Source organism: Gopherus flavomarginatus, chromosome 25 (genome assembly GCF_025201925.1).
Source record: "Gopherus flavomarginatus isolate rGopFla2 chromosome 25, rGopFla2.mat.asm, whole genome shotgun sequence".
Taxonomy (NCBI): domain Eukaryota; kingdom Metazoa; phylum Chordata; order Testudines; family Testudinidae; genus Gopherus; species Gopherus flavomarginatus.
In genome coordinates, this window is record NC_066641.1 from 13,575,536 (window position 1) to 13,601,519 (window position 25,984).

Genomic DNA, 25,984 nt, shown 5'->3' on the forward strand with positions numbered 1-25,984 from the left:
ATGGATGGGCGGGCTGGTGATTCTGCCTCCCAATGAGAGCACAATTCATTTTAACCACAACTGTTATAATACATGGAGATGTACCTATCTCATAGAGCTGGAAGGGACCCTGAAAGGTCATTGAGTCCAGCCTCCTGCCTTCACTAGCAGGACCAAGTACTGATTTTGCCCTAGATCCCTAAGTGGCCCCCTCAGGGACTGAACTCACAACCCTGGGTTTACCAGCCCAACGCTCAAACCACCAAGCTATCCCTCCTCCCCCACTTTGATTGTTGGCATCAGTGCTGACAGCTTCCCAAGATCCTTTCCGCACTGAGCCTTGAGACTCCTTCCTTGTGCTCAGCCCACACTTCTTCCTTGTTGTTCTCTTTGTCTTCTCCTACTTGCATCTTAGTGCCTTGCTCATGCTGCCTCCTACTCATGGAACAGCCTCCACGTCCCAGCGCACCGAACATCTTCACTCCACCTTTAAATTCCTCTTCAAAACCATGACAAAGGCTACGGTTAGGTCATAGAGGTCATGGAAGTGACAGAATCCGTGACTTCCAGAGACCTCGGTGCCATTCTCTGCTTCAGCCCCAGGGGCTGCAGAACTCTGGAGCTGGCAGCCAGTGGGGCCCTGGCAGGGTTCCACTGGCAACAGCAACAAGTGACAGGGCCCCTGCCAAGTTCCAGCAACAGGTGACAGACTCAGGTTCCCGCGACAGGCTCCAGCCTCACAAGGGGGAGGGGGACACCTCGGGCAAGCGGCTGGAGTGTCCCATTTTCTCTTTGGGAAATATGGTCACCTGCTGCTCCCAGCTGCCATGGGTGGAGAGGGAACCCCACAGCTCCCAGCCACCACGGTGATGGGGGAAACTAGGGAGCTGCCCCAACAAAAGTCACAGACAGGTCCCGGATTCCGTGAATTTTTGTTTATTGCCCGTGACCTGTCCATGACTTTTACTAAAAATAACCATGACAAAATGTTAGTCTTACTCATGACTTTCAGCCTAAGCCTGGGCCTGTCAATCACCTGCTCGTCCTCTCCTGCTCTACGTTGTTCCTACAGGAAAAGTGAGAAAAGAAAAAAGCGTAAAGCCTGTAAATGGCATTCCCCACCTAACATGAATCACGTCTTCTCTCCTTTTTGTAACCCTCCTTCATCCCTTCCCTCCTTTCATCTTTGCCTGTTGTCATCACTTCCTCTGTCTAATTTAGATTAGAAACTTGTTGGGGCAAGGACCGTGCCTTCTTTTCTTTCTGTAAAGCATTTTGCACACTTAGCTCGGGGTGCCGTATAAGCATAGCTGTGACCAAAGCACTAGAGAAATGCCTGGGTCCAGTTACTGTTAGAGATGAACTAGGTGAACTGGATACAGAGCTCTCCATAGATAAGGTTAATAATAGTCTTGCCACAGGGCTGGCTACACTAGCACACCCAGATGTTGTGTGGGTTAAACACTGTCTCTTGTCTGAACACAGACTCACAGAGCAGGCAGCTCATAAAGATGCTGGTTATAATTTACCTTTTTGAGTAATTCCTTGAGTTGCAGAGCAGGTGGCTGAAAGAGTAGTTAGAGCCACTGAACTAACCTGTGGTCAATGTTGAGAACAATGGTCTCTGTGACACTCTATACCTCGGGGGAACACCTTGTAACCACCATATTCCTCAGTTATATATAATTGTGATATTGCCTATAAAGCAGGCCATGTGAGGTATCAGGGGAAAGGTTATGATCCGCTGAAAGCCATTGTCCAGTCTAAATATGTATCCCATCAATGCATATAAACTTATAAGAATTGTGTTGTATGGTTTTCACTAAAATATGCTGTGGGTTTGGGAAGTGCCCAGACACTAGCACTCCAGAGACAACGACAAGGGGGGAGCCAACACCTGGGTGGGTGCTGAGCAGACATCACCATTGTCCAGCAGAGGAGTTACATTCAATGGCTCACTCACAGGAGAGACACTGGCGTATTGCTTCACCTTGTGACTCAGCAATGCCCACCAGACATGCCTGGACTTGTGCTCTCCAAGCACATGGGCTGAGGGTATAAAACAGAACACAGTGGCCACAGGCTTGGCCTTTTGTCCTGCCCCCATCTATGCTGCAAGCAACAAGAATGCTCAGAAGAATGAAGAGTCCAACAGAGAAGACTGGCCCAGGTTTAAGAGACAAACCTATATATTAAGGACTGTAAGATCACTGGGGTGAGAACATTGCTTGATCTAAATACTGTCTGGTATGGTAAGGGTTAGGGTTTAGACTGCATGCTGGGATTTTATTTTCTTTAGTAACTCTCTCTGACTTTTTGCCAATCACTTAAAATCTATCTTTTGTAGTCAATAAACTTGTTTTACTGTTTATTTTTACCAGTGAGTTTGCCTGATTGTTTGGTAAATCTGCTCAGGTTACAGAGGCTAGTGTAAGTCCACTTTCCATTGATGAAGTGGTGAACCAATTAATAAACTTACATTGCTCAAGAAAGGGTCTTGTGTAGTGCAAGATGGTATATTCCTGAGGTACAAGGCTGGGAACTGGGGGGATATGGCTGGTGCCTTTATCTGTCTGATTCATGAGTGGCTCTGGGAGCATTCATGCATCTAGCAGGGTGTGGGCTCCACATGCAGTCGTGCTGAGTGATAACAGCACCTGGAGGGGTTTACTGCTGGTCACTATCAAGGCACTGTGAGAGACAACTCAGGCTGAAGAGTTAAGGGGGCACAGTGGTCCCACAGTTCTAGGCTGCACCCCATGGATCCCATCACAGTCTCCATGCCCTGTGACTTGGGGCTGAAGGGTGAAAGTAAAAGGAGAGGGGACACAAGAACCGAGTGTACTGTCAGCAGGGGAGAGACCAAGGTCTAGAAAGTGAGCTAGATTCTGGCTACAGGGCTGCATCATAGTTTTATATTGGCATCTCATCTCTAGGATTTTCCTCAGATCTGGACCAGGACAAGAACTCACCTCCATTGATATCACCAGTTGACTGGCTTCTCAGACAATTCATTTCCTGCATAGAGAACCCACAGCAAACATAGTGAGTTCACTTCTGGAGCAAAAAGCAGTGAAAACCGCCTCTGGGAGCCAGTGACCAGCTTCTTTGTGAGACTCATCTTTGACACATCTCTAGTGCTGGTCACATCTCCACAGAGTCACACTTGCCTACGCTAGTTGTGAATTTGTCCCTGGAAGCAGAGCAGCATTCCCTGGGTATCAATGAGTTCTACAAGCACTGTGCTTTTGAGGGTGATGATTAACCAAAATGGAGTGGGCAGCACTGACTGTTGTGCTAGGGAGGAGAATTACTTTCCTACATGTAACCATGTCTCCAGATCTACCTGGGTGTTCTAGTCACTCTGGGATGCGGATCCTGCATGGGGATGTTACATTTTTCAATGGTGCATGTTGTCATATATTTTTCTTTTGGCTTTTATAGAAACTAAATCTAATCTGCCCAATTCTAGCGTCAGCTTTTCCCACATAAATGAACTGAAGGAACTTGATGAATCAAACCTGCTCATTCCACTGAACTGACTTGGACTAATGTTACAGGTCTGTAGCTCTAGACAGATATGCCAGCCAAGCCATCTATACGTGTCTTTTCTATCTCCAATATCAAAGAGTCTGTTCTCTGCAGGGAAGTTGAAAGTTGTGGAATGTTGTCCTCAGTCCTGTCTCACAAAGCTCAACGTAGCCGTCTGTCATAAGACATACCAATGAATCCAATCATTTCAGCTTGCTCATGAATCTCTTACACCAGAACTACGACGCTGCTCTGAGGAACAAGAGAAGTTATCAAAATATTTATTGTGTGAATCTTTTGCTGTATTATTCAGCATCTCTCAATAATTCAGTTGGACCCACCTGTCTCCCTGAAGATTTTTGTAAATACCTCTCCACCCTACTCTTCTTTGCCTGGTAGTTGGCAAAGAAAGTACCCTGCCACCAGCCCACTCCTTCCTTTCCTGAATAGACATTCCTGGAAGCTGTAGGTTGGCCAGTCTGTCAGCTACTGCCTGGAATAGCTAGTTTTGCACATGATTATCTTCCATTCTACAACTTTTGAGCAGGTTTTCCTTTAGAGCAGGGGTTCTCCACCTTTTTCTTTCTTTTTAACCCTCCCCCCCTCAACATGCTATAAAAATTCCATGTCCTGTCTGTGCCACAACAGCTATTTTTTCTGCCTATAAAAGCATTAGAGGGTAGCAAGCAGGACAATTGCCCGGGGCTCCATGTCACAGGGGGCCCTGTAAAGCTGAGTTGTTCAGGCTTTGGCTTCAGCCCTGGGTGGCAGGGCTTGGAGCCCCGGGCTTCAGCCCCAGGTGGTGAGGCTTCGGCTTTGTGCCCTGGGCCCCAGCAAGTCTAGCGCAGGCCCCGCTTGGCGGACTCCCTGAAACCTGCTTGTGGGCTCCCCAGTGGGCCCCAGACTCCTGGTTGAGAACCACTGCTTTAGGGAAGAGATAGCTAGAGGAGTCCCATTACAGGGGAGGGCAGGAAAAATGCAGTAGTGTTTGTTATTTGGGCTCTAACTCCTTTCTCAATTAGAGAAATGCCATCTATCTTATGTAATACAGCACAGCTTACTTGGAAATTTGATCTGTCACATGGTTCTTTAGTTCCCCACATTCATTTGTTTGCCCTTGTATCTCCCCATATGTTGCAGTCCATCTTTTCCTGTGTTTGCTTTATTTTACCCATTAGAAGTTCACTCTTCAGCGTTTTCTCTGGCAACCTCTAGTCATCCTCGAGGAGAGTGTGTCCTGTCCTGCAGAGCCTGGCTTTCCGAAGTATTGCTTGTCCTATTTGGCTGAGCTCATCTTGTCACCATAAATATATAATAGCTCAAAGGTGCTCTTGATTATTTATTTTCAGCCCTTTGTGGTGCCAACAATACCTTGGCCATAATTAATAAATGTAATTTATGCTGCAGCTACACCGGCAAATTTAGGACACACAAGTCACGATTATTGCAGCTCCATTAGTGATGTCAGTAGTGAGACTGTAGTGTAGACAAGCCTTGTACACTTTTACCATCAGGTTATCTAACTCATCTCTGAACAGAATTAGATGACAGTCTGATAGAAATGCCTGTGTTTACACGACAGTCTCTGCTATTGCTATGACTGGTGGAGATGTAGCAATGGTAAATTACAAGAATTTCTGGTCAAAATCTTGTTTTTTCACAAATTGTAAAGCTAATGATCAGTTTAATTTCATTCAAAATATTTCACTCTTATTTTTCAACAAAAAAAAGTCAGCATATTTTGTTTCATTTTGAAAGTGTGCAGCGTTTCAAAAGCAAGTTTTGAATTGTTTGTGAGGGATTCCCCTTTTCTGTCACTTCTTTACTTTTTCCCTAAAACTAAACATGCCGAGGTTTTTAACCTTTCCTAGTAGGTCAGGTCTTCTAAAACTTTTATTGGTTTTGTTGCTGTCTGTTAAATGTGATCACAAGGTAATGCGAATATTTTATATATAATATGCCTATAAAGTGGTTACCATATAAGTTAGGTAAGAAAACAGGAATTGAAATGACATTTGTGCTTTGTAGCTTTATATTTAATTTACTCTAATTTTATAATGTGACTTAGAAATACAGTGGAATTCTGTACAGAGAGGGATTTGGAGTGATTTTATCCTTTTCTGATAAATATATCCAAATGATGTCTCTGTGCAAGTCATGAAAGTGGGAGCTCCTCAAATTGAACATTTCATAAAAGTAAAACCTTCGTCTCTCACGAACAGAGTCCTTTTTGCAGATCTTTTAATGGCTAGATTGGTCAGTTAAATTGCAGTAGGCTCAATGCTGCAATCCTAACTTGCTCTGAGTAATACCTATGAAAGTACTAGCCCTGTTGAAGTCAATGATACAGCTTTGTAGGTGCTTCTCAGTGTGACCAAAGGTTACAGAATTGATCCCAGTATTGTTAGCTTTAAGGAGCACTCCTGCAAACTGTTACTTTTGTTCAGTCTCAAGCATAATCCCCCAACCATCACCTCCACCAGCAATAAATCCTATAAAGTTCTTCACTCAGCCATTCCCAGGTACTTCCTAGCAATCCGCAAAGTAACAAAACATTCCCCAAGATTCTTTATGCTGCATTTGGGAAACCTATCCCTCTCGCTCTCTTCCTTCAGAACAACTCCATCTTCTGGCTGCCCATGGGTGACTCTTGTCTATCATGGTACATCCCACCAAGGATTTGAGAGGGCCCCTGCCTCAGGCCTTTAGAGTGACAAAGACAAGATTCCATTTTGCATGAATGAGAAGAAAAGGTTTATTAGACGTTTGCAGACTTCAGTACGGCACTCAAAGACAGGTGAAAGAGAAAGCACAAACTGAGCTGAGTATTCCCCATGGCTCAGTTAGATACAGCGACTGGATCATTCAATGACTCTCTTGCTTTATTGTTTCTGAGCAGCGCAGGCCTTGGGACCGGGATCCATAGAGTTCTCTGTACTGTTAGCGGGTGGAAAGCTGAACCTGCTCACGGGAAGAGACCACCTTTCCATCTTGGACCTCCTCAACAATAGTGCGGACTTGACGAGCGGATGAGATTACTGCAAAGAAGAGAGAAAAACAGTTACTTGGAGCATAGAGAAGATATTATGTATGTTCCCTAGGCATTTTGAATATACTGTTTCAAAGAATCCTTCATTGGCTGAGGGGAGAAAGAAAAAATGTGATTCCAAACGTTAACTTGTATAAATCATTTAAACAAGTCAAGAGAAAGCAAAATCTCAACCTGGATTCATAGAAAAGTTCACCACAATTTGTAGACCTTTAAAGTGAAGATTGAGCTATTTGTATATAATTTTGAGCTCATATTTGAACCAGTACCTCCATCTCTAGATTCCAGTGATGGATTTTCACATTTGATCCCAACTAAACAAAATTAGGTGACCATTTGAAGGTTTTGGTATTATTTGATTTTTCAGATTTCTCCAAACACCCATTCTCCACAGAACACTTTGTTAGTAATCAGATTGCACAATTTGTTAACTGATTAGCTTGTAGACTGCAAAGCCGCTTGTTACAGATGTGTCCAAGTTACACTTCAGATAAGGTACATCCTTACCATCTCTCCCACCCTGCGAGGACAGCGCTGCCGAGTACTGGGAAGCAATGCTACAAGGGGAATAACAATAAGACAAATTAGAAACATGAACACGGCTTTGGAATCCCACAGTCTGCATTCAGTGCTGGAGGAGAGACAGCAAGGTCACAGATGATAAAAAATCACAGACCACCAAAAATGTAAATTAATTATTTAGAATGACACCTGGCAATATTTGTTCTGACTTAACCTTGCTTTTCACATCCTGCAACAGCCTGAGTCTCCCTGAAATTGTCCAGTGTTATAACCCTAGGAGAAAACCCTTTCAAAAAGATCAAAGCATCTCACATCACTTTAATCTGTCAGATAACTCTCAGCCCTCCTGTGAGGCACAGTAATAATTACTGTTATTTACACCCTTTTACAGATGGGAAAGCCAAGGGCTAGAGAAGTCAATTAACTATTAAGCTTGTTCAATGAATTGGCACCAGAGCCCAGAAACCAGTTCTTCTCATTCCAGTCCCTTGCTCTAACCACTCCAGAGTCCAGAGAATGAATACCTCCCAGGACAGGGTTCTCACTGAGGATGGTAATGGGATAAACCATTGAGCCATCACTTATTAGTCTTCTTCACAACTACCTAGGAATCTGGATTATTTATTTAAAAATGAGCCTCTAGGGACACAGGTTATTCAGTTGTTTAGCTGTGTCATTATTAGCCGGCCCTGCTTCACGGCACTCTATCTAATTGACTCCCTTTACGTACTGGGCATCCTCGCCCTCCAGCAGGCGGCGATACGTGGCAATCTCTTGCTCCAGGCGCGTCTTAACGTCCACGAGAATCTTGTACTCGTGGTTCTGGCGCTCCATGTCACATCGGAGCTCGGCCAGCTGCTCCTCCACGCTAGTGATCAGGGCCTGGAGCTGTGCCAACTGGGTGCCATAGCGAGCTTCTGTCTCCGCCAAGGTGCCTTCCAGAGCAGCTTTCTGGGAATGCAGAGTAGAGGGGAAAGAATTCAGTGAGGGGGTCTGTCATAAATATAAAGGAAATGGTAACAACCTTCCTGTATACAGTATTATAAAACCCTTACTGGCCAGAGGCACCAAATCCTCTTACCTGTAAAGGGTTAAGAAGCTCAAGTAACCTGGCTGGCACCTGACCAAAAGGACCAATAAGGGGACAAGATACTTTCAAATCTGGATGGTGGCAGGGGAGGCTTTGTTCTGTCTGTTCCATGCGGCTTTGGCCAGAGCAAGATCAAAGAAGCAAGCAATCCAACTCCTATAGAATCAGTAATTATTTAGCAAGAAAATGCGTTAGTTTTACTTTTATTTTGGCTTGTGAATTTTCTCTGTACTGAGAGGGAGGGTATTTCTGGTTTTTTTTTTGTAACTTTAAAGTTTTGCCCAGAGGGAAACCCTCTGTGTTTTTAATCTGATCGCCTGTGAGATTATCTTCCATTCTAACCTTCCAGAGCCGCTCCTTTCACCTTTTTTCTTTAATTAAAATTCTTCTTTTAAGAATCTGATTGATTTTTCATTGTTTTAAGATCCAAGGGTTTGGGTCTGTATTCACCTGTACCAATTGGTGAGGATATATTCTCAAGCCTCCCCAGGAAAGGGGGTATAGGGGCTTGGGGGATTATTCTCAAGCCTGCCCAGGAAAAGGGGTGTAGGGGCTTGGGGGATATTTGGGGAAGGTATGGCTCCAAGTGGCCCTCCCTAAATGTTTGTTTAAATCACTTGGTGGTGGCAGCATTACTTAATCCAAAGTACAAGGAAGGATTTGTGCCTTGGGGAGTTTTTAACCTAAGGTGGTAGAAATAAGCTTAGGGAGTCTTTCATGCAGATCCCCATGTCTGTACCCTGGAGTTCAGAGTGGGGAAGGAACCTTGACAGGGTCACTCAGTTCTGTGCCTGCCCTTGAATGGGAAGTCAGTGGACCTACCATGCTGAGCTGGGACTGCAGCTCTATCTCCAGGCCCTGGACGGTGCGTCTTAGTTCTGTGATCTCCGACTTGCCGCTCTGCAACTGTTCCGTGTTCATGGCTACTTCTCGGTTCAGCTCTTCTGTCTGGACAAGGGAAAACAATCTAGTTACTGCATGAATGATATGTGTAAAGCTCTGCCCCACCCGTAAGTGTCAGGAGAGTGCTTCTCTTCATTCAGGCATTGTGCACCTTGGTGAAGAACCACTGCTCGGCTTCTTTACGGTTCTTCTCTGCCAAGCTCTCATACTGCTCTCTCATGTCGGCCAGGATCTTGGTCAGGTCAACCCCAGGAGCGGCGTCCATCTCCACAGTGATATCTCCACCCAGCTGGCTCCGTAGTATATTCATTTCCTGTGACAAGAGATACACGCTATGTTCAGCTGCCTCTTAACTATACAGATCCACTGCAGTGCATCTGAGGAGGTTTTTCCCACTTGCACCCTGCATAGAGACTTAAACAAATACTATAGGGGTTTCAATTGTTTCTGTTTGGCTAATAAAATCCCAAGCATCAGGTGGCTTCTCAACCTAGCAAGCAATGTAAGGTTCTGTTCCTATACCCAATGACTTGGTTCCAGTAGAAACTACCTGAATTGTAAGCCGTGGATGTAACTTACCTGGTACCTACAGAATAGATGTTCAAAGTCTGTTATTCTTTACCTGCCCATATACCTGCCCATATCCCCTCCCAACAACTGCAAATCTCGGAATTGTTCCTACTGATTGGCCTGTACAGATTCCATTGTGCATTAGCTACAATTTACAGGTCCCTCTTTTCTGCCTTGTTTCGTCCTCACCTCCTCATGGTTTTTCTTGAGATAAGCCAGCTCTTCCTTCAGGTTTTCAATCTGCATCTCCAGGTCAGCTCTGGCCAGGGTCAGCTCATCCAGCACTCTACGCAGGCCGTTGATGTCAGCCTCAACACTCATGCGCAGGGACAGCTCTGTCTCAAACCTTGAAGTGTAAAAAAGGTCAAAAACTCAGGCACATCCAGTTGATACCGATTTTTCACTCCCTTTTCCTCCCCAACCTTCATGTATTTTTGAATGGCATGTTTGCTAACAGAGTTTCCTTTGGTGTTTCAAAAGTTTCTTCTGAATTCATGGAAGCTAAAATGAAGGTCACACTTGACACAGACTCCCCCATTCCATAACACAGGAATATGGGAAGCATCTTCAAATGCAATAAACAACAGAGATCTTCAAGCAGAATGGCTTTTTTACACATTTCCCTTCTCATCAGAGCTCCAAGGAGCCCTGGACTTACTTGGTTCTGAAGTCATCAGCTGCCAGCCTGGCATTGTCAATCTGTAAGACAATGTTGGCATTGTCGATAGTGGCAGCAAGGATCTGGGGAAGAGAAAAGAGGGGATAAAAGGGATTGAAAAAGAAGTTTCAAAAGTTGCATATTGCTGATTAATTGAGGGATGCAAACAGAAATTAATGCTCAGGAGAAGGGCCAGGAGCAGCACTGACCTTCTGCTCCTGTATGGTGGAATTTGTATAACTATACCGTGGAGATATGAGCCAAGCTGGTATGGACCAAATTCTCATTTGCACTAGGGGCCCTTTGCACTGCTCTAGTCGTGTAAACAGGCCCTAAAGTGTGTGCAAATCTAATTTATACCCACCTTATAAATGGCCAGCCTGTATAAAATGAGCTTAGTGTAAACGAGGATCAGGCACCCTATATCTCTTTTGTACATATCTCTGTATCACCTGCATGCCTTAAAACTCTGCGTTTTCAGTTTGGGAACTGTGCTCATTTGAAAGAAAGGTAGTGACCAAGCAGTGTCTCATCCCATATGGTTTCTCCTTCAATTTCAAATATTTTGCTGGATTTTAAAAAGAGCTGGATAATTTAAAGACTAATAATGTTTGCAGCTACATGCTAAGTTCATGGTGCTCAGACCTCATGCTTCAGGACATATGACAGTAAATTACAGAGGTCAGGAAAGATTTTCCTCCTCATCTACAGCGTTGTGTGTAGTATGGAGGGGGCAGGCTTGCCTTCCTCTGAATCATCATGTATTAGTCATACAGGAAGTGGCGTATGAGACTCGATTGACGACTGGTAAGATCTAATATGATAAAGCCTGTATAAAATGGTTAGGCTGTTGGTGTGCCGAGACCACTGCACGTCAAGCTGACCAGTATTGTCTCATTGTTTCCTTGTGATCCCCCGCTGGTCTCTCTCTATCCACCTGTTATCTCTTGTCTTATACTTAGACTGTATCTCTCTGGGGCAGGAACTCTCTTTATGTTCTGTGTTTATCCAGCGCCTATGTACAATCGGGTCCTGGTCAGTGGCTGAGCAAGGAGTCGAACCATTACAATTTGGGGGCAGTTCCAGTTCAGGTTCATCAATACTTCCTAACTGTCCGGTTCCGACACTAACTTCGAACAATGGATCAGTGACCAATGCAACCTGCTGAACAGTAAGAACCAGTTCAGATACATTGCCAGCAGATTAATGTCACACACTCTTAAGCTTGCACTGTAACTCCTAACCAGAGAGTAAAATGATAAATATTTATTTCACTGTGAAAAAATATTTTTAAACAAATTACTTGCACGCCCTAGTACAACATCCTCCAGAACTCTGTCCATCATATTTGATCACGAGGAAATGGAAAAGGAAACTCAGCCCAGAAAATGCCCTTTCTATGCTGACTTCTCCAGCAGGAAGGAACATGCACTCAGCAAGAAACTGGAGGGGACAAAGCGGGGAGGGAGGTGTTCTGGGAGTTGTAGTTGCCTTCCATGGACAGTCCTCTCCTTGGGCATACCAGACAGGGGAACTACCAGTCCCAGAATGCCTTTCTCCTGCCTCCCTCTAGTGTCCTCTCCTCCAATGGCTTCCTGGGAAGTGTGGCCCCTGCCTCATTGTCTCTAGGGTGGGAGCAGAGAGAGACCCTTCCTCAGCACGCCCAGATACCATCTCTCAGCACCTGATCACTGAACCTGTTGGTTTAAACCAGTTACTGGTTTGGGGGTCAGTTCAGGTTCAATGCAACTGAGAGCTTTTCAGTTCTGAATCCGTTAAAAACCTCCGTGAAGCAGCTTTCAAGCTGGGCCTGGGTTTGACTCTCTCTGGCCAAGGCTCCGAGGCACAACAGTCATACAAAGAATAAGTAACAATAATCATTGAGTCTCTTGCTCCAGGACTTCCGTTGCTGTCAGTCACACTGTCATGCAGGAGGAAGGGACAGAAGCTGAGTGGAATTCTCTAAGCAGAAAATCTCACTGTGTCTGAGCTCCCTTTAGAACCTATCCCGAAGCTCTAGGGAGAGGAAAGCAAACCTGGGACTCTAAGTACAGTTAGCAAAGTGGAGCCAAAATGAAGAAAAGAAAATACCATGGGAGTTTTATTAGCTCCAAGTCTGATTCACCTGCCTCGCTGAGAGTCTCACTTTCTGCACATCTGATGTTTTGCTGACATTCACTGCTGATGCTTTGTAAGGAGAAGATAGTGACAGTGAGACAAATGTTGCATTTGTGACTGCATCCTTACTCAGGAGACACTCCCCATGACCCCCAATGACTCTACATTCAATAAGGGTTGTCTGGGTAAGGACTGAGTAAGGATGTCACAACCTAGCCTACTGAAAGGAACGTAAAATAAAATAAATGCAAACAACACAAGTGACCAGTGAGTGGCGTGAACGTTGGTGCTGCCATGAGGGCATCCCTCAAGCCTTTTCCTGAGACCTTACTGTGCAAATGCTGAGACACAAAAATGAATTAGAATGAAGATGACAGGACTGGTTCTGCTCTCAGTGACTTGAGTGAAGTTACTCCTGACCTACGCTGGTGTAAGAGAGAACAGAATCAGGCCCACATTGTTCTGAATCCTCCTAGTTTTGAGCATATGGAAAATGTTAGGTCTTGTGTCAGCCATTCCAGAATTGCAAAGGTCTCACGTCCTTGTTATCATCTGATTTGGTCTCTTTTTAACCTCTAAATTCAGCCTAGTAACAGGCTAGAAGTGATTATTATAATCATTATGACTATCTTAGCATCCGTGTGTTCACAAAGTGTCCTACAATAGGCGAATGGTGCCAAACAGATAACACGTCCCTGCCCTGAGAGCTCACAGCCTTCTGATGAGCTAAACATCTGGCAAAAGAAGCACATACTTGGAGCGTAAGTAATATCCGGTACTTGGCCATCTGTGTATAATCCTACCAGCAGTATTGCTGCTGCAGCCCGCTTCCTTCTAATGTTGCTGCAGCACCCAAGACAGAACAGCTAATCAACATGAACCAGTAGGCTTCTGCTGCTACTTTCCTGCCCCAAAGTCTGTTTCCCTATTAGAACTCATTTAACAGGAAATGCAGTTTGCTCCTTCTGAAGGAATATCATTAAATCACAGGTGAGCATAAGGGCACGTCTTCACTAGCAATGTTAAAGCACTGTTGCAGCACCAGCACTGGGAAAGATCTCTCCCAGCGCTATAAAAAAACAGCTCCACAAGGGGAGTAGCTCCCAGCACTGGTGCACTGTCTACACTGACACTTGCAGCGCTCGGGGGGGGGGGTGTTTTTTCACAGCCCTGAGCAAGAAAGTTGCAGCGCTTTAAAGTGCCAGTGTAGACAAGCCCTGAATTGCTAAATCTCCTTCATTTGTGTCTGGGCACAGGACTGCTATGTAGCCCTTATTATACCTGTTGCCTCTAATCAGTTAATCCCTTGGTAATCAGTTTTTAGACACAAGACAATCTGTAATAAACAAAATCAGACAAGAGACATCCGACCTTTTTAACAATAGTGTCATACCTTGCTCCTCAGGTCTTCAATTGTCCTGTAATATGGGCTGTAGTCACGGTCAGGACTGGGTCCCTGCTTCTTATACCACTCCTTGATCTTAATCTCCAGATCAGAATTGGCCTCCTCCAGAGCACGCACCTTGTCCAGGTAGGTAGCCAGGCGGTCGTTCAGGTTCTGCATAGTTTCCTTCTCACCCGCAGGGAGAATGCCATCACCACCTCCAAAGCCACCTCCAAAGCCAACCCCATAGCCACCTCCATAGCCACCTCCAAGGCCACCCCCATAGCCACCACCGAGGCCACCACCAAGGCCACCTCCAAGGCCACCCCCATAGCCACCTCCAAAGCTACTACTGTAGCTCCCCCCATAGCCACCACCCAGGCTACTTCCTACTCCAGAGACATACCTAGAAGAGGAGACAGAAAAGCCACCAGATCCCCCATGAATACTTGGGGCTCTGTAGGGACCTCCAAGATTCACAGAGGAAACCCGTGTGGAGCCACCTCCTAATCCACTTAATCCACCTAACCCCTTCAGGGATGTAGACGAGGAATATTGCCTGACACTGGTGGTCATGGTGAAAGGTAGTTGAGGATCTAAAACCCAAGAGAGTCACCCAGCTCAGCTATGAAAGAAGGAGAGTGCTGCTAACTTCCCTGACTCTGAGCTCCTTTTATACCCACAACAGGGGGCGTTGCCACTGCAAGGTCCTTTTTTCTCTCTTACATTCCCCAGGGTTTTCATCACCCTTAAAGTCTGTGCCAACTTCCAGAATCATCATTTTCTCCTTGATGTGTTCTTGCTTTTGTCACATTCCACTAGAAACACTTTACTTCATAAAGAATGTTTCTCTGTTTCTTCTTGTTTCTAAATGTACAGCCAGGTGTGATTCAAAGTGGGAGGCTCATTGCTCCAGGCTACATTTTTACATTATGTTACGCTCCTGAATGTGAGACAGAGCCATTCAGACTCCTCCAGTGCATTTCTGTGAAGTAAATCTTTCTTTCCTGTGTTTTATAGAGTACCATTCTCAGTAATTACTGCGTGCTTAGTAAATCTCTTGTGATAGTTGCTGTTTTAAGGAAGACCCTTAAATAAAACCTTAAATGCAGCATTTCTCATATGCGGCCACCTTGGCCACCGGGGGCTTTTCGTTGCTGCCACAGCCTCCTGGATGGTGATTTGGGGGGCAGGGGACAAAGTAGCGGCCCCTCCTCTGGGGCTGCCAGGAGGGGTTGGGCCCTGCCCTCCTTTGGAGCCACAAACACCAGGGGAGCAGACAGCCGGTGTGAGTTCCCCACCTTCCCGGGGCAGTGGGGCTCAGGCTTCTGGCTTCAGCCCTAGGCTCCGACCGTGTGGCAGCAGGCTCCTGCCACTGGCTCTGACTGCGAGGCAGTGAGCTCCATCCCTCAGCTGCAAGCCTCCATCCCCAGTCGCACCACCCCACCCATTGCCCCCACTGCCTCCCTACCCACCTTCTCATCCAAGTCTTAATTTGTTCCCCGACTTGCCAAGGCTGAGTAGGTCTGCTGTGAAAAGTGATATTGGTATATTTGTTAATATCACCTCTCACTTTCTCTCAGCCAACTAACAGTCTGCTGCTATGAAAAGTGATATTAACAAACTTACCAATATTGCTTTTCATAGAAGCAGACTTACTGGCTGGCAAGTCTAAAAAATGCAGCCAAAAAAGCAAAAGGAACAACAACAACAACAAAAGACAAGAACATGGAAAGCACCTTATTTGTGTTTCTATTCTATTTAGGTCCAGTAAAGAATAGAGACAACTGTACGTTATTTTTATTATTGAGTCTGCAAAAAAAAACCCCTACATAAATACATTATTATGATTTGAACATGTACATGTGCATATTTATTTGTTTTTCCTAAAGTTCATTAAGTATTTTAGGAAAAATTGTGTGAGTGGCCACCAGCAAGAGTTGGTGGTCACACTCTGAGACCACCAAAAAAATTGTTGTGAGAACCCTTGCTCTAATGTGTGTCTTTAATTCTGTGAGTATGGTGTTGGTGAAAGAGGTATGGTGGACAGCTCTGAACCCAAGTCTTCTGTGTAACCACAGAACAGACACAATTGGCAGCAAACGTGCAGGCTTCATCCATAACGCTGCCTGGCAACATACCTTCACCTCATCCTGGAAGATCTCCTATAGAGGTGAGAGGGGACTTCAGCCCCCTGGCCAATTCAATGCTTGGCCTCTCTGCTGAGGCAGCCATTAAGAGGCCCAGTTAGTGCTGGATGCGGTCATTGATTTTGTGATGTCAACATTTGCCATTAAGAACTAGACTGCGATCCCCTGAGTCATTTTTTAAAATCCAGGGCATGGCTATTAGAGGGAAGAACTTTAGAAATTATGGAACTCTCTAAGAAAGAGGAGAGTTCAGTGTAAAGAACGAGCCAAGAAAACAGTCTGAATGGCCTGGGGACCGGTTATTGGATTTAAGAATTGGGGATTGAAAATAATGCTCAGAACAACACAGTTCTGTATCGTTAATCTAATGAACAAGTTAATCAGATGTTACCAGAGATGTTCCTTGTGGCTCCCTGCCCTGAGAGCATCCTTTGAGTGATGTACACACCCAATGTAAACCAAACTGCTCAAGAGATGCTAACTGCCTGTGAAGAGCCAAGGTGCTCAGAAAATTGCAGGGTTGAATAAGGTCGAGCTCTGCTGTCTCAGTTCTCAATACTAAACTCCCTACCAGGCTGAAAACCCTCAGGTACAGATCTAAGTGGCACTATTTAATAATGGTCCAGGGTGTGGAGGAAAGCATATTTCTTCACATGTTGTACCATGTCTACCACTTTACTGTCTTCCTAGACAGGCCCTAACAGTCCCCTTCCCCAAAGCTAAAACTTACGTTCCTTAGATCAGCTTCCATGAAAGGGGAAAGAGACTGTGTCCCACAAGCAACAGATGTATATTTCTGAGCAGGCTTTGATTGCTCAGCTCCGTCCCACCCGGGCTGGAGCATTTTACAAGAAAGTGGATGGAACTGATGAGTGAGAACAGGGATGGATGTGTCTTTGGGATATTTGCTACTATTACATTACAGCTAATTCTAGATATAGCAGAGAAAAAGATGGCACAAAAGCTTTCATGTGTTTATAATTTACTGAAGCAGCTTTGTACAAGCATCGGGTGAGATAGGAGGTGAACCTGATATTTCAAGAGATCCCTTCCGGCCGCAAAATCTATGACATATATGAATGGTCACATCCACAGGTAAAACATGGGTACAAAGTGGGTGTCAGATCCTACCATTGCAACGTGGTGGCAGTTTACACTCCCTTTGTCCAGGTGTAAATGACAACACAAGATGCGAGGCAAGGCCTATAATTTTGAGGTCCAGATTCTTTCCCCCACTTGATGACAGAAACATAAAAAGAAGAAAAGAACCAGAAACTTCCTGCATTGTCCCACCTGAATGTAGTGACAACACAGAAATGTGTAAGGTACCATCCAGAATGGTATAAGACCTAAACGACCATAAGGCCTGATTTGCTTGGCAGCTGCAGAGAGCAAGGATCACATGTGAAGCGATCCTACTGACCTTGTCCCTGAAGTTTATAGTAATTCTCCAGTCTGTACTTTAGCTAAGGACACAAATCCAAAGAATATCAGAAACCCAGCTGAGGTAACGGTTAATTGTGTTATTAAACCAGTGTGTGGTTTATAACCTCTCTCTTTCATGTGCGGATGCTCCTGGGGTAGGCGAGTCTGCTGCTAAAACAGAGCCAGTGTGGCTGGATGCTTTGCCAATCCCCCTGCAGCACAGGTGTCGGGCAGGCAGGGACCATGGTTCCCCAGCTCACACATCAATTTTGGGATACTATTACCTGTGCTGCGGCAGTCTACAAGCAACCTGAGAAAGAGGAACCCATAACCATCTCCCTCATGACCCAGCAGACACACCAAAGAATTTGAATCTGAACTTCTCTAGTTACATTTGAAATCATTTTAATTCTTTCTTCTAGTACAGACGTGGGCAAACTACGACCTGCAGGCCACGTCTGGCCCATGGGACCATCCTGCCTGGTCCCTGAGCCTCCGGCCGAGGAGCCTAGTCCCTGGCCCCTCCCCCACTGTTCCCCTCCCCTGCAGCTGGGCCAATGTGCGGGCCGTGCTCTGGCCCGCTGCTCCTGCTGGGCAGCACAGGGAACACAGCTGGCTCTGGCCGGGTGTTGCAGCTGGGAGCTCCTGCTGTTGGTAAGGGGGCAAGGAGCGGGGGGGTTGGGTAAGAGAGCGGAGGGTCCTGGGGGGCAGTCAGGGAGGAGGGTGCGGTTGGATGCGGTGGAGGTTCTGGCGGGGGGGTCGGGGGATGGGGAACAGGGAGGGATGGGAGTGGGAGTCCCGGGGGGGCTGTCAGGGGGTGTGGATAGGGGTCGGGAGGGCAATCAGAGGACAGGGAGCAGGGGGGGGTTGGATAAGGGGGTGGGATCCCAGGGGGCAGTTAGGGATGGGGGGATCCCCAGAGGGGTGGTCAGGGGCTCTGATAGGGGGTGGGAGTCCCAGGGGGGCTGTCAGGGGGCAGGGGTGTGGATAGGGGTCAGGAGGGTAATCAGAGGACAGGGAGCGGGGGGGTGGATAAGGGGATCCCGAGGGGGCAGTTATGGGCGGGGGATCCCCAGAGAGGGTGGTCAGGGGACGAGGAGCAGAGTGTGGTTGGATAAGGGGTGGGAGTCCAGGAGGGGCTGTCAGGGGGCGGGAGTATGGATAGGGGTCGGGAGGGCAATCAGAGGACAGGGAGTGGGGGGGTTGGATAAGGGGGTGGGATCCCAGGGGGGAGTTATGGGCAGGGGACCCCCAGAGGGGGTGGTCAGGGGATGAGGAGCAGAGTGCGGTTGGATAAGGGGGTGGGATCCCAGGGGGAAGTTATGGGCAGGGGACCCCGAGAGGGGGTGGTCAGGGGACGAGGAGCAGAGTGTGGTTGGATAGGGGGTGGGAGTCCCGGGGGGGCTGTCGGGGCGGGGGTGTGGATAGGGGTCGGGGCAGTCAGGGGACAGGGAGCAGGGGGGTTGGATAGGGAGTGGGGGTCCCAGGAGGGGACAGTTAGGGGACAAGGAGCAGGGGGAGTTGGCTGGGTCAGGGATTCTGAGGGGAGCAGTCAGGGGGCGGGAAGTAGGAGAGGTGGGGGCCAGGCTGTTGGGGGAGGCACAGCCTTCCCTACCCGGCCCTCCATACAGTTACGCAACCCCGACGTGGCCCTCGGGCCAAAAAGTTTGCCCATCCCTGGTCTAGTTCTTTAATTGTTTGATTTTTTCTTTCAAAAACAGTCTTCTAGCATTGTGGGTGTACCTGGCATTTACAAGAGAAACATACAAAGGCAAGTTTCCTGCCTTCAGCTGAAGAACTGAGCAGACAGGACTCCAACGACACATCCTCTACAAGAGGAATCTTGTCCATGTATTTTCCTCCTGTAAAATGCCAGGCACATCAATGATGCTATATAAATGCACAGATGCGTTCTGTAAGAGGATGCTAATCTTACAGAGTCATTTTGCTGGTCATAACCCTGCATTCATGGCTCATGTTTATAATGTACCTGAATAGAGCTTGAGTGGAATGATGATGGGGTCATTTAAGTACCAGAGAGAGAACAGAAAGGCTCCTTTCCCCCTTTTCAGGGAGAACCAGAGCTCTCTCTAGCTATACCAGAGCTTAGCCAGGTAAAATCAGGGCAAGCTCAGGCGTGACGTACCAATGGCAGTGATGTACCAATGGCAGTGATGTACTTGGACAAGCCTGCCTGAGGCCCTTGGTAATTACTTGGGTGGCTGCTCACGGAGCAGTCCATGCTGCTGTGGCTTCACAGCTCTGATGGCTTGAGCTGGCTCAGTTAAAGATCTCAGGTATGTCTGCACGTGCTGCAGTTACACCCCTGACTACAGTGCAGACGTACCCTGATATCTGAAATTGTCTTCCGGGAACTGCCAGTCAAGATGGAGTGTACCAGTGTCCCACTGCATCAGGAATGGGCAGTAATGACAAATTGGCACAGGGGATCAAAGTCCAAACACAGCATGTAATAACCTTATCCTGAGCAGGTCATGCACCCCCTGACAGCTATCTGAGGGGTCTGCATTTTTCTGACCCTTTGGAAACACCTGGACAGTTCCCAAGAAAGTCACACTGAATAAAACGGAAATTGTGTTACCAAGGAAGGGGTCAGCCAATGGTACCGTTAACACAACAGCCACACAAGTTAATTTCACCACCAAGCGTTGTGACCTGTGTAATACAGCCAGCACTGATGGAGGTGTGTGGCTGACAGTTGGCAGGGAGCTGGCATGATGGTGTCTGTGATTCATTTTCTTTCACTGTGCACCATGCAGCTTGGCTCAGACTCAGTGAGCTGATGAAGCCGCATCTCCTACCTTCCTTTGTGGAATGGCCACGTATGGTCCCTGAGCAGAACTGTGAAACAACCAAATCGGAGACTGTTCCTGAGGATTCTCTCTCAGGTTTCACATTTTGAGACCATTGCAACTTAGAGCAGAATATCTGACCCTGTTTATACAGTTCAGTTGCAGAATTTGAGCCAGGTTGGATGTGATCAATAAAGCCACTAGTTCTTTGCTTTAATATTTAGTCCTGGTGTATTAATTCACATCACTCAGTGATCTAGCGTACAATGCCTTATAGTGACCATCTGAACAATTCCTTCTAGCTGCCCACGAGTGCTGATGGAAGCTCTAGCAAACAGCACCAATCTCCCCCTAGAGAGCCTGTGTCGTTAGCCCTCTGGAACAACCGAGACAAGACTCTACTTTGCATGAATGAGAAGAGAAGCTTTATTTGACATTTGTGGGAAGAGCACAGCATAGCACTCAAACAAGGGTGAGGGAAACAGAGGCAGGATATAAAGGGAAGGAACACACGAATGGAGCCCAGTCCTACACAGCCTTGGTGACAGTATTACACATCTACAGCACATGGACTGGAGTCTTCTTTCCTTTGCTGTGACAATCTCTATGTTGATGTATCCAAGGTGCTCAGGACTGGAGCCTGTGGAGTGGTGTGTAGTCTTAGCGGGAGGAATGATGGACCTGCTCGCGGGAAGAAATCACTTTTCCATCTTGGACTTCCTCAACAATTGTACGGACTTGTCGGGTGGTCATTGACGCTACAAGGGAGGAAGAGATAGAAGAAACTATCAGCTGTCCTAAGGATCTGATCATCCTTTGGAATTTTTATCCTAGCTAGTGTATCTGCAGAATTGAGTGTCATAAAGGCATATCCTATATTCTATTTTACACAAATACTTGTCTGAATAATATCTTCAATATTTCAAAGGAATCATTCCAGGTTTGCATCCACTAATGAATTAGAGCCTATGGAAAGAAGCTTGCTAAGGATGTGATTCAGAAATGTGTGATCATTACTTTGGATAAGACAGATTCTTACCTTCTTTTGCTAAAGCGTACTGGGAGGCAATGCTACAAGAGGAGAAAAAAGAGAGAAAATTAGACATATAAACACCAGAGGAGAGGGCGCAGTGAGAGAATAATGGTGCAGACCTCCTATGGGGAGAAATAATTATTTTGACACAAGTCTGATGAATTTCATTATTATGTCAATTTGCAGGTCCCCAATGTCCTCTCCTTGAAATTGTCTAGAGTTAAGGTTTGAGCAGAACATGTGATCTTGGAAGGATTTTCAAGGTGTGAAGGGATTTAGACATTATGTTAGCCTCTCAACCCTCCTGTGAGGTTCGTTAGTGTTATTAGCTACTTTTCCAGGGTCATGCAATCGCTGAAGAAGCCAGGAATAGACCCCCAAAAGCCCTGAAAGCTAGAGTTTTCACGTAGCTACTAGACAATGCTGCCTCTCCAAGATGGAAATGTTATGTTACACTCCATAATTCAGACAATAAATGCCTCCCAGGACAGAGTTCTCACTGAGGATGGTAATGGGATAAACCATTGAGCCATCACTTATTAGTCTTCTTCACAACTACCTAGGAATCTGGATTATTTATTTAAAAATGAGCCTCTAGGGACACAGGTTATTCAGTTGTTTAGCCGTGTCATTATTAGCCAGCCCTGCTTCATGGCACTCTATCTAATTGACTCCCTTTACGTACTGGGCATCCTCGCCCTCCAGCAGGCGGCGATACGTGGCAATCTCTTGCTCCAGGCGCGTCTTAACGTCCACGAGAATCTTGTACTCGTGGTTCTGGCGCTCCATGTCACATCGGAGCTCGGCCAGCTGCTCCTCCACGCTAGTGATCAGGGCCTGGAGCTGTGCCAACTGGGTGCCATAGCGAGCTTCTGTCTCCGCCAAGGTGCCTTCCAGAGCAGCTTTCTGGGAATGCAGAGTAGAGGGGAAAGAATTCAGTGAGGGGGTCACTCAGTTCTGTGCCTGCCCTTGTGTGTGTCTCCCTGGGAAGCCAGTGGCACCTACCATGCTGAGCTGGGACTGCAGCTCTATCTCCAGGCCCTGGACGGTGCGTCTTAGTTCCGTGATCTCTGACTTGCCGCTCTGCAACTGTTCCGTGTTCATGGCTACTTCTCGGTTCAGCTGTTCTGTCTGGAACAAGGGAAAACAATCTAGTTACTGCACGAATGATGTGTGTAAAGCTCTGCCCCACCCATAAGTGTCAGGAGAGTGCTTCTCTTCATTCAGGCATTGTGTACCTGGGTGTAGAACCACTGCTCGGCCTCTTTACGGTTCTTCTCTGCCAAGCTCTCATACTGCTCTCTCATGTCAGCCAGGATCTTGGTCAGGTCAACCCCAGGAGCGGCGTCCATCTCCACAGTGATATCTCCACCCAGCTGGCTCCGTAGTATCTTCATTTCCTGTGACAAGAGAGACACGCTATGTTCAGCTGCCTCTTAACTATCCAGACCTACTGCAGTGCATCTGAGGAGGTTTTCTCACTTTGTGGCTTTTCAGACAAGAGACCATCTCCTAATGTGTGTTTGTTCAGCACAATGGGACTGTGACCCTAACTGTCAACAACAAGTAAAATAATAAAAATAATTTTCTGAGAAATCTCCATATGGGGATTCAGTTGCCTCTGTCCAGCGACTAAATCCCAAACAGGTGCTCCACAGCCTGGGAAGCAGATTTCTGTTGCTGTAGATACTGGTGAGTCTGACCTGGGGCCTACGGGGGACATGTTGTTGTGCAGAATTAATTATTCCCCGCTTCTTTATCCCCAGATGCCCTCCCAACAACCCTAATACTTGGAAATAGCCCTGCTGATTGGCCTGATTTTCATTGTACCTTAGCTACAACTTATAAATCCCCTCCTTTGTGCTTGGGTTTGTCCTCACCTCCTCATGATTCTTCTTGAGATAAGCCAGCTCCTCCTTCAGGTTTTCGATCTGCATCTCCAGGTCAGCTCTGGCCAGGGTCAGCTCGTCCAGGACTCTCCTCAGGCCATTGATGTCAGCCTCAACACTCATGCGCAGGGCCTGCTCCGTCTCAAACCTTCAAGCATAAAAAGGGTGCTCACTACGGAGTTGTCACTCAACCTTTCAATGTCTTAGAACTCTCTGTGCTGCGTGGGGGGTTGGGTGAATGAGAGACACAGTGAGTGAGATGCAGTGTCCAATGGATGGAACAGCACTGGTTGGTCAAGTTTCTGCTAAGAACAGTAACTTTACTGGGCAGCTTTGAGGCATATTCTATATTGAGCTCCAAGGTGAGTGCTTCTGTAATTCGCCTCCCATTAAAATACTGGTAGCTCCATTGCCCCAGGCCTATGTGTGCTGAGTGATATGTAAATTAGATCAAGTCCTACATGCAAACTAAATAAAATAAGATAGGTTCTACTGGAAGCAAGACATTGCCCAAATGTTTAGTCCCTATTTGCTTTGCAAAATGCACATTTATTTTAAATGCCTTGTTTGCCAGTGATTTTTCCTCATTGTGTCAGTTGTCTCATTGGAACCGAATAGGAAGCTCCCTCTTAGAGAGGAACTCTTCCTCTTTTCCAGTCATGATGCATGTGGGGAAGCTTGACGTGCACAAAAGGATCCCCATATGGATCTCACTCCCAGGGGAAGCAGCACTTACTTGGTTCTGAAGTCATCGGCCGTCAGCCTAGCGTTGTCGATCTGCAAGAGGAGGCTAGCATTGTCGACAGTGGCAGAAAGGATCTGGGGAAAGAGAATGAAAGAGCAAGTGGGAAAGAAGCCTCAAAAGCTCTTCATGTTGTTGGCTGATTGTAGGATCCAAGCAGTGGTGAATGTTAGGGACGGGCCAGGAGCAGCAGAGGGATTTATCAAGCTGTACCATGGAGAAATGCAACAGTGCTGAGTTAGACTGGGCAGTGTCTGACTGCACTGCGGCCTCCCTATCCTGCTTATCCATCAGGATGAATTGCAAAAGGCAGCATGATAATATCTGAGTACGTGCAAGGCCTGATAAGGACACTCAGTCTCATGCTTCAGGGCATTTGCTGATCCCATGTGGCTCCAGAAAGAACCAACCTTTCCCCTCCCCAGCCCCACCACCATGTACTGCTGTGTGCAATTGTCGGAGGGGGAGGGGAGACTAGCCATCCTCGGAAACATCAGGTATTGGTGGCTGCCACAGGCAGTACATGTGGACCCATAGTGTGCTCTTGTATGTCAAAGCCTGTGTCCATGTGTTCTGTCGTGGAGCTCATTCACGCTAACTCCTTGCAGAAGCTGACCAAGACGTAGTGAGCAGGTCCTCATCATATCTAATTTTTGTGATACATACTCAGATACAGATAATCCACCCAAGGCTCCCGAGAGGAGAACTCCAAGCCAGGCTTTGAGGAAGGAACATCAAAAATGGTGCCAGTGAGAGGAAGGGAAAATAATGTGTCTAGTTTGCTCCTGCCCCTGCATCACTGAGGCTTTCTGCTTCTGCTTTCCTCAGATTTCCCTTATGTTTACTAATGATGGTTTGTAAGAGATTAATAATGACAGTAAGAGGAAAAATATCAGCCCTGGGGCTTTTCCTCTCACGATATGAAGCCAGGAAACCAAAACAGAATGGAGAGAAATTGCTCCACATGCTCCTGGTTTTGAGATTATAGGACAAGTCAGGCCTTGCATTGATCATTCCTGGAAGAAGGCTGTGGAATTTATCAGTGCTTCGACCTTTTTCTTTTTAACCCTCTGCACTCAGCTTAGTACTGTGAGTTAAAGCAATTGACAGGAGTTTGCAAATTCTTTGATTCTGTGCATATACAATAATACTAAGTCTATCCTGGTTTGCCTTACCTCTAGATTAGTTTGTTTATAGAGTATTCAAACTGTACCATATTATCAACATAGATCAATGTCTATAAGACTCTGCTGCTGCTTCACTGCCTCTTCTGTCTGTTTCATACAATCAAATAATAAGAAATACACCATTTGTTCTTTCTGGAGGAATGTAATTAAATAACTGAAGTTGATAAATTACTAAATCCCCTTCCTTGATATCTGGCACAGGAGAAAATTGGATTGCCTTTTATTGCCAGCTTTTAGTTACAGAATTGTTATTCAGTGCCCCTGTGCCAGTTTAATGAAGAGTCTCAGACAAGAGACATCCGACCTTTTTAACAATAGTGTCATACCTTGCTCCTCAGGTCTTCAATTGTCCTGTAATATGGGCTGTAGTCACGGTCAGGACTGGGTCCCTGCTTCTTATACCACTCCTTGATCTTAATCTCCAGATCAGAATTGGCCTCCTCCAGAGCACGCACCTTGTCCAGGTAGGAAGCTAGGCGGTCGTTCAGGTTCTGCATAGTTTCCTTCTCACCCGCAGGGAGAATGCCATCACCACCACCAAAGCCACCTCCAAAGCCAACCCCATAGCCACCTCCAAGGCCACCACCAAGGCAACCCCCATAGCCACCTCCAAGGCCACCCCCATAGCCACCTCCAAAGCTACTACTGTAGCTCCCCCCATAGCCACCACCCAGGCTACTTCCTACTCCAGAGACATACCTAGAAGAGGAGACAGAAAAGCCACCAGATCCCCCATGAATACTTGGGGCTCTGTAGGGACCTCCAAGATTCACAGAGGAAACCCGTGTGGAGCCACCTCCTAATCCACTTAATCCACCTAACCCCTTCAGGGATGTAGACGAGGAATATTGCCTGACACTGGTGGTCATGGTGAAAGGTAGTTGAGGATCTAAAGCCCAAGAGAGTCGCTCAGCTCAGCTATGAAAGAAGGAGAGTGCTGC

The 25,984-nt window shown here is 46.6% G+C and overlaps 1 protein-coding gene across 4 annotated transcripts; it reads right to left on the bottom strand.

The window, feature by feature from the left end:
* Positions 1–6,264: 6,264 nt before the first annotated feature.
* LOC127040706 (keratin, type I cytoskeletal 14-like) lies at positions 6,265–25,944 on the bottom strand. 4 transcript variants are annotated; one of them, XM_050935223.1, is made up of 9 exons: positions 25,579–25,944; positions 13,814–14,034; positions 10,303–10,385; positions 9,834–9,990; positions 9,226–9,387; positions 8,994–9,119; positions 7,812–8,032; positions 7,067–7,116; positions 6,265–6,548 (listed from the first exon to the last, which is right to left on the bottom strand). In XM_050935223.1, the coding sequence occupies exons 1-9, from the start codon at positions 25,910–25,912 to the stop codon at positions 6,451–6,453; spliced, it is 1,452 nt and encodes a 483-aa protein (XP_050791180.1). In that variant the 5' UTR covers positions 25,913–25,944; the 3' UTR covers positions 6,265–6,450. The 4 variants fall into 4 exon arrangements, with proteins under 4 accessions (XP_050791180.1, XP_050791182.1, XP_050791179.1 ...); XM_050935225.1 differs by lacking the exons at positions 7,812–8,032; positions 8,994–9,119; positions 9,226–9,387; ... (1 more) ...; positions 10,303–10,385; positions 13,814–14,034 and adding exons at positions 21,911–22,131; positions 22,231–22,356; positions 22,464–22,625; positions 23,106–23,262; positions 23,851–23,933 and having other exon boundaries at positions 25,370–25,944; XM_050935222.1 differs by lacking the exon at positions 25,579–25,944 and having other exon boundaries at positions 13,814–14,418.
* Between the last annotated feature and the right edge of the window lie 40 nt (positions 25,945–25,984).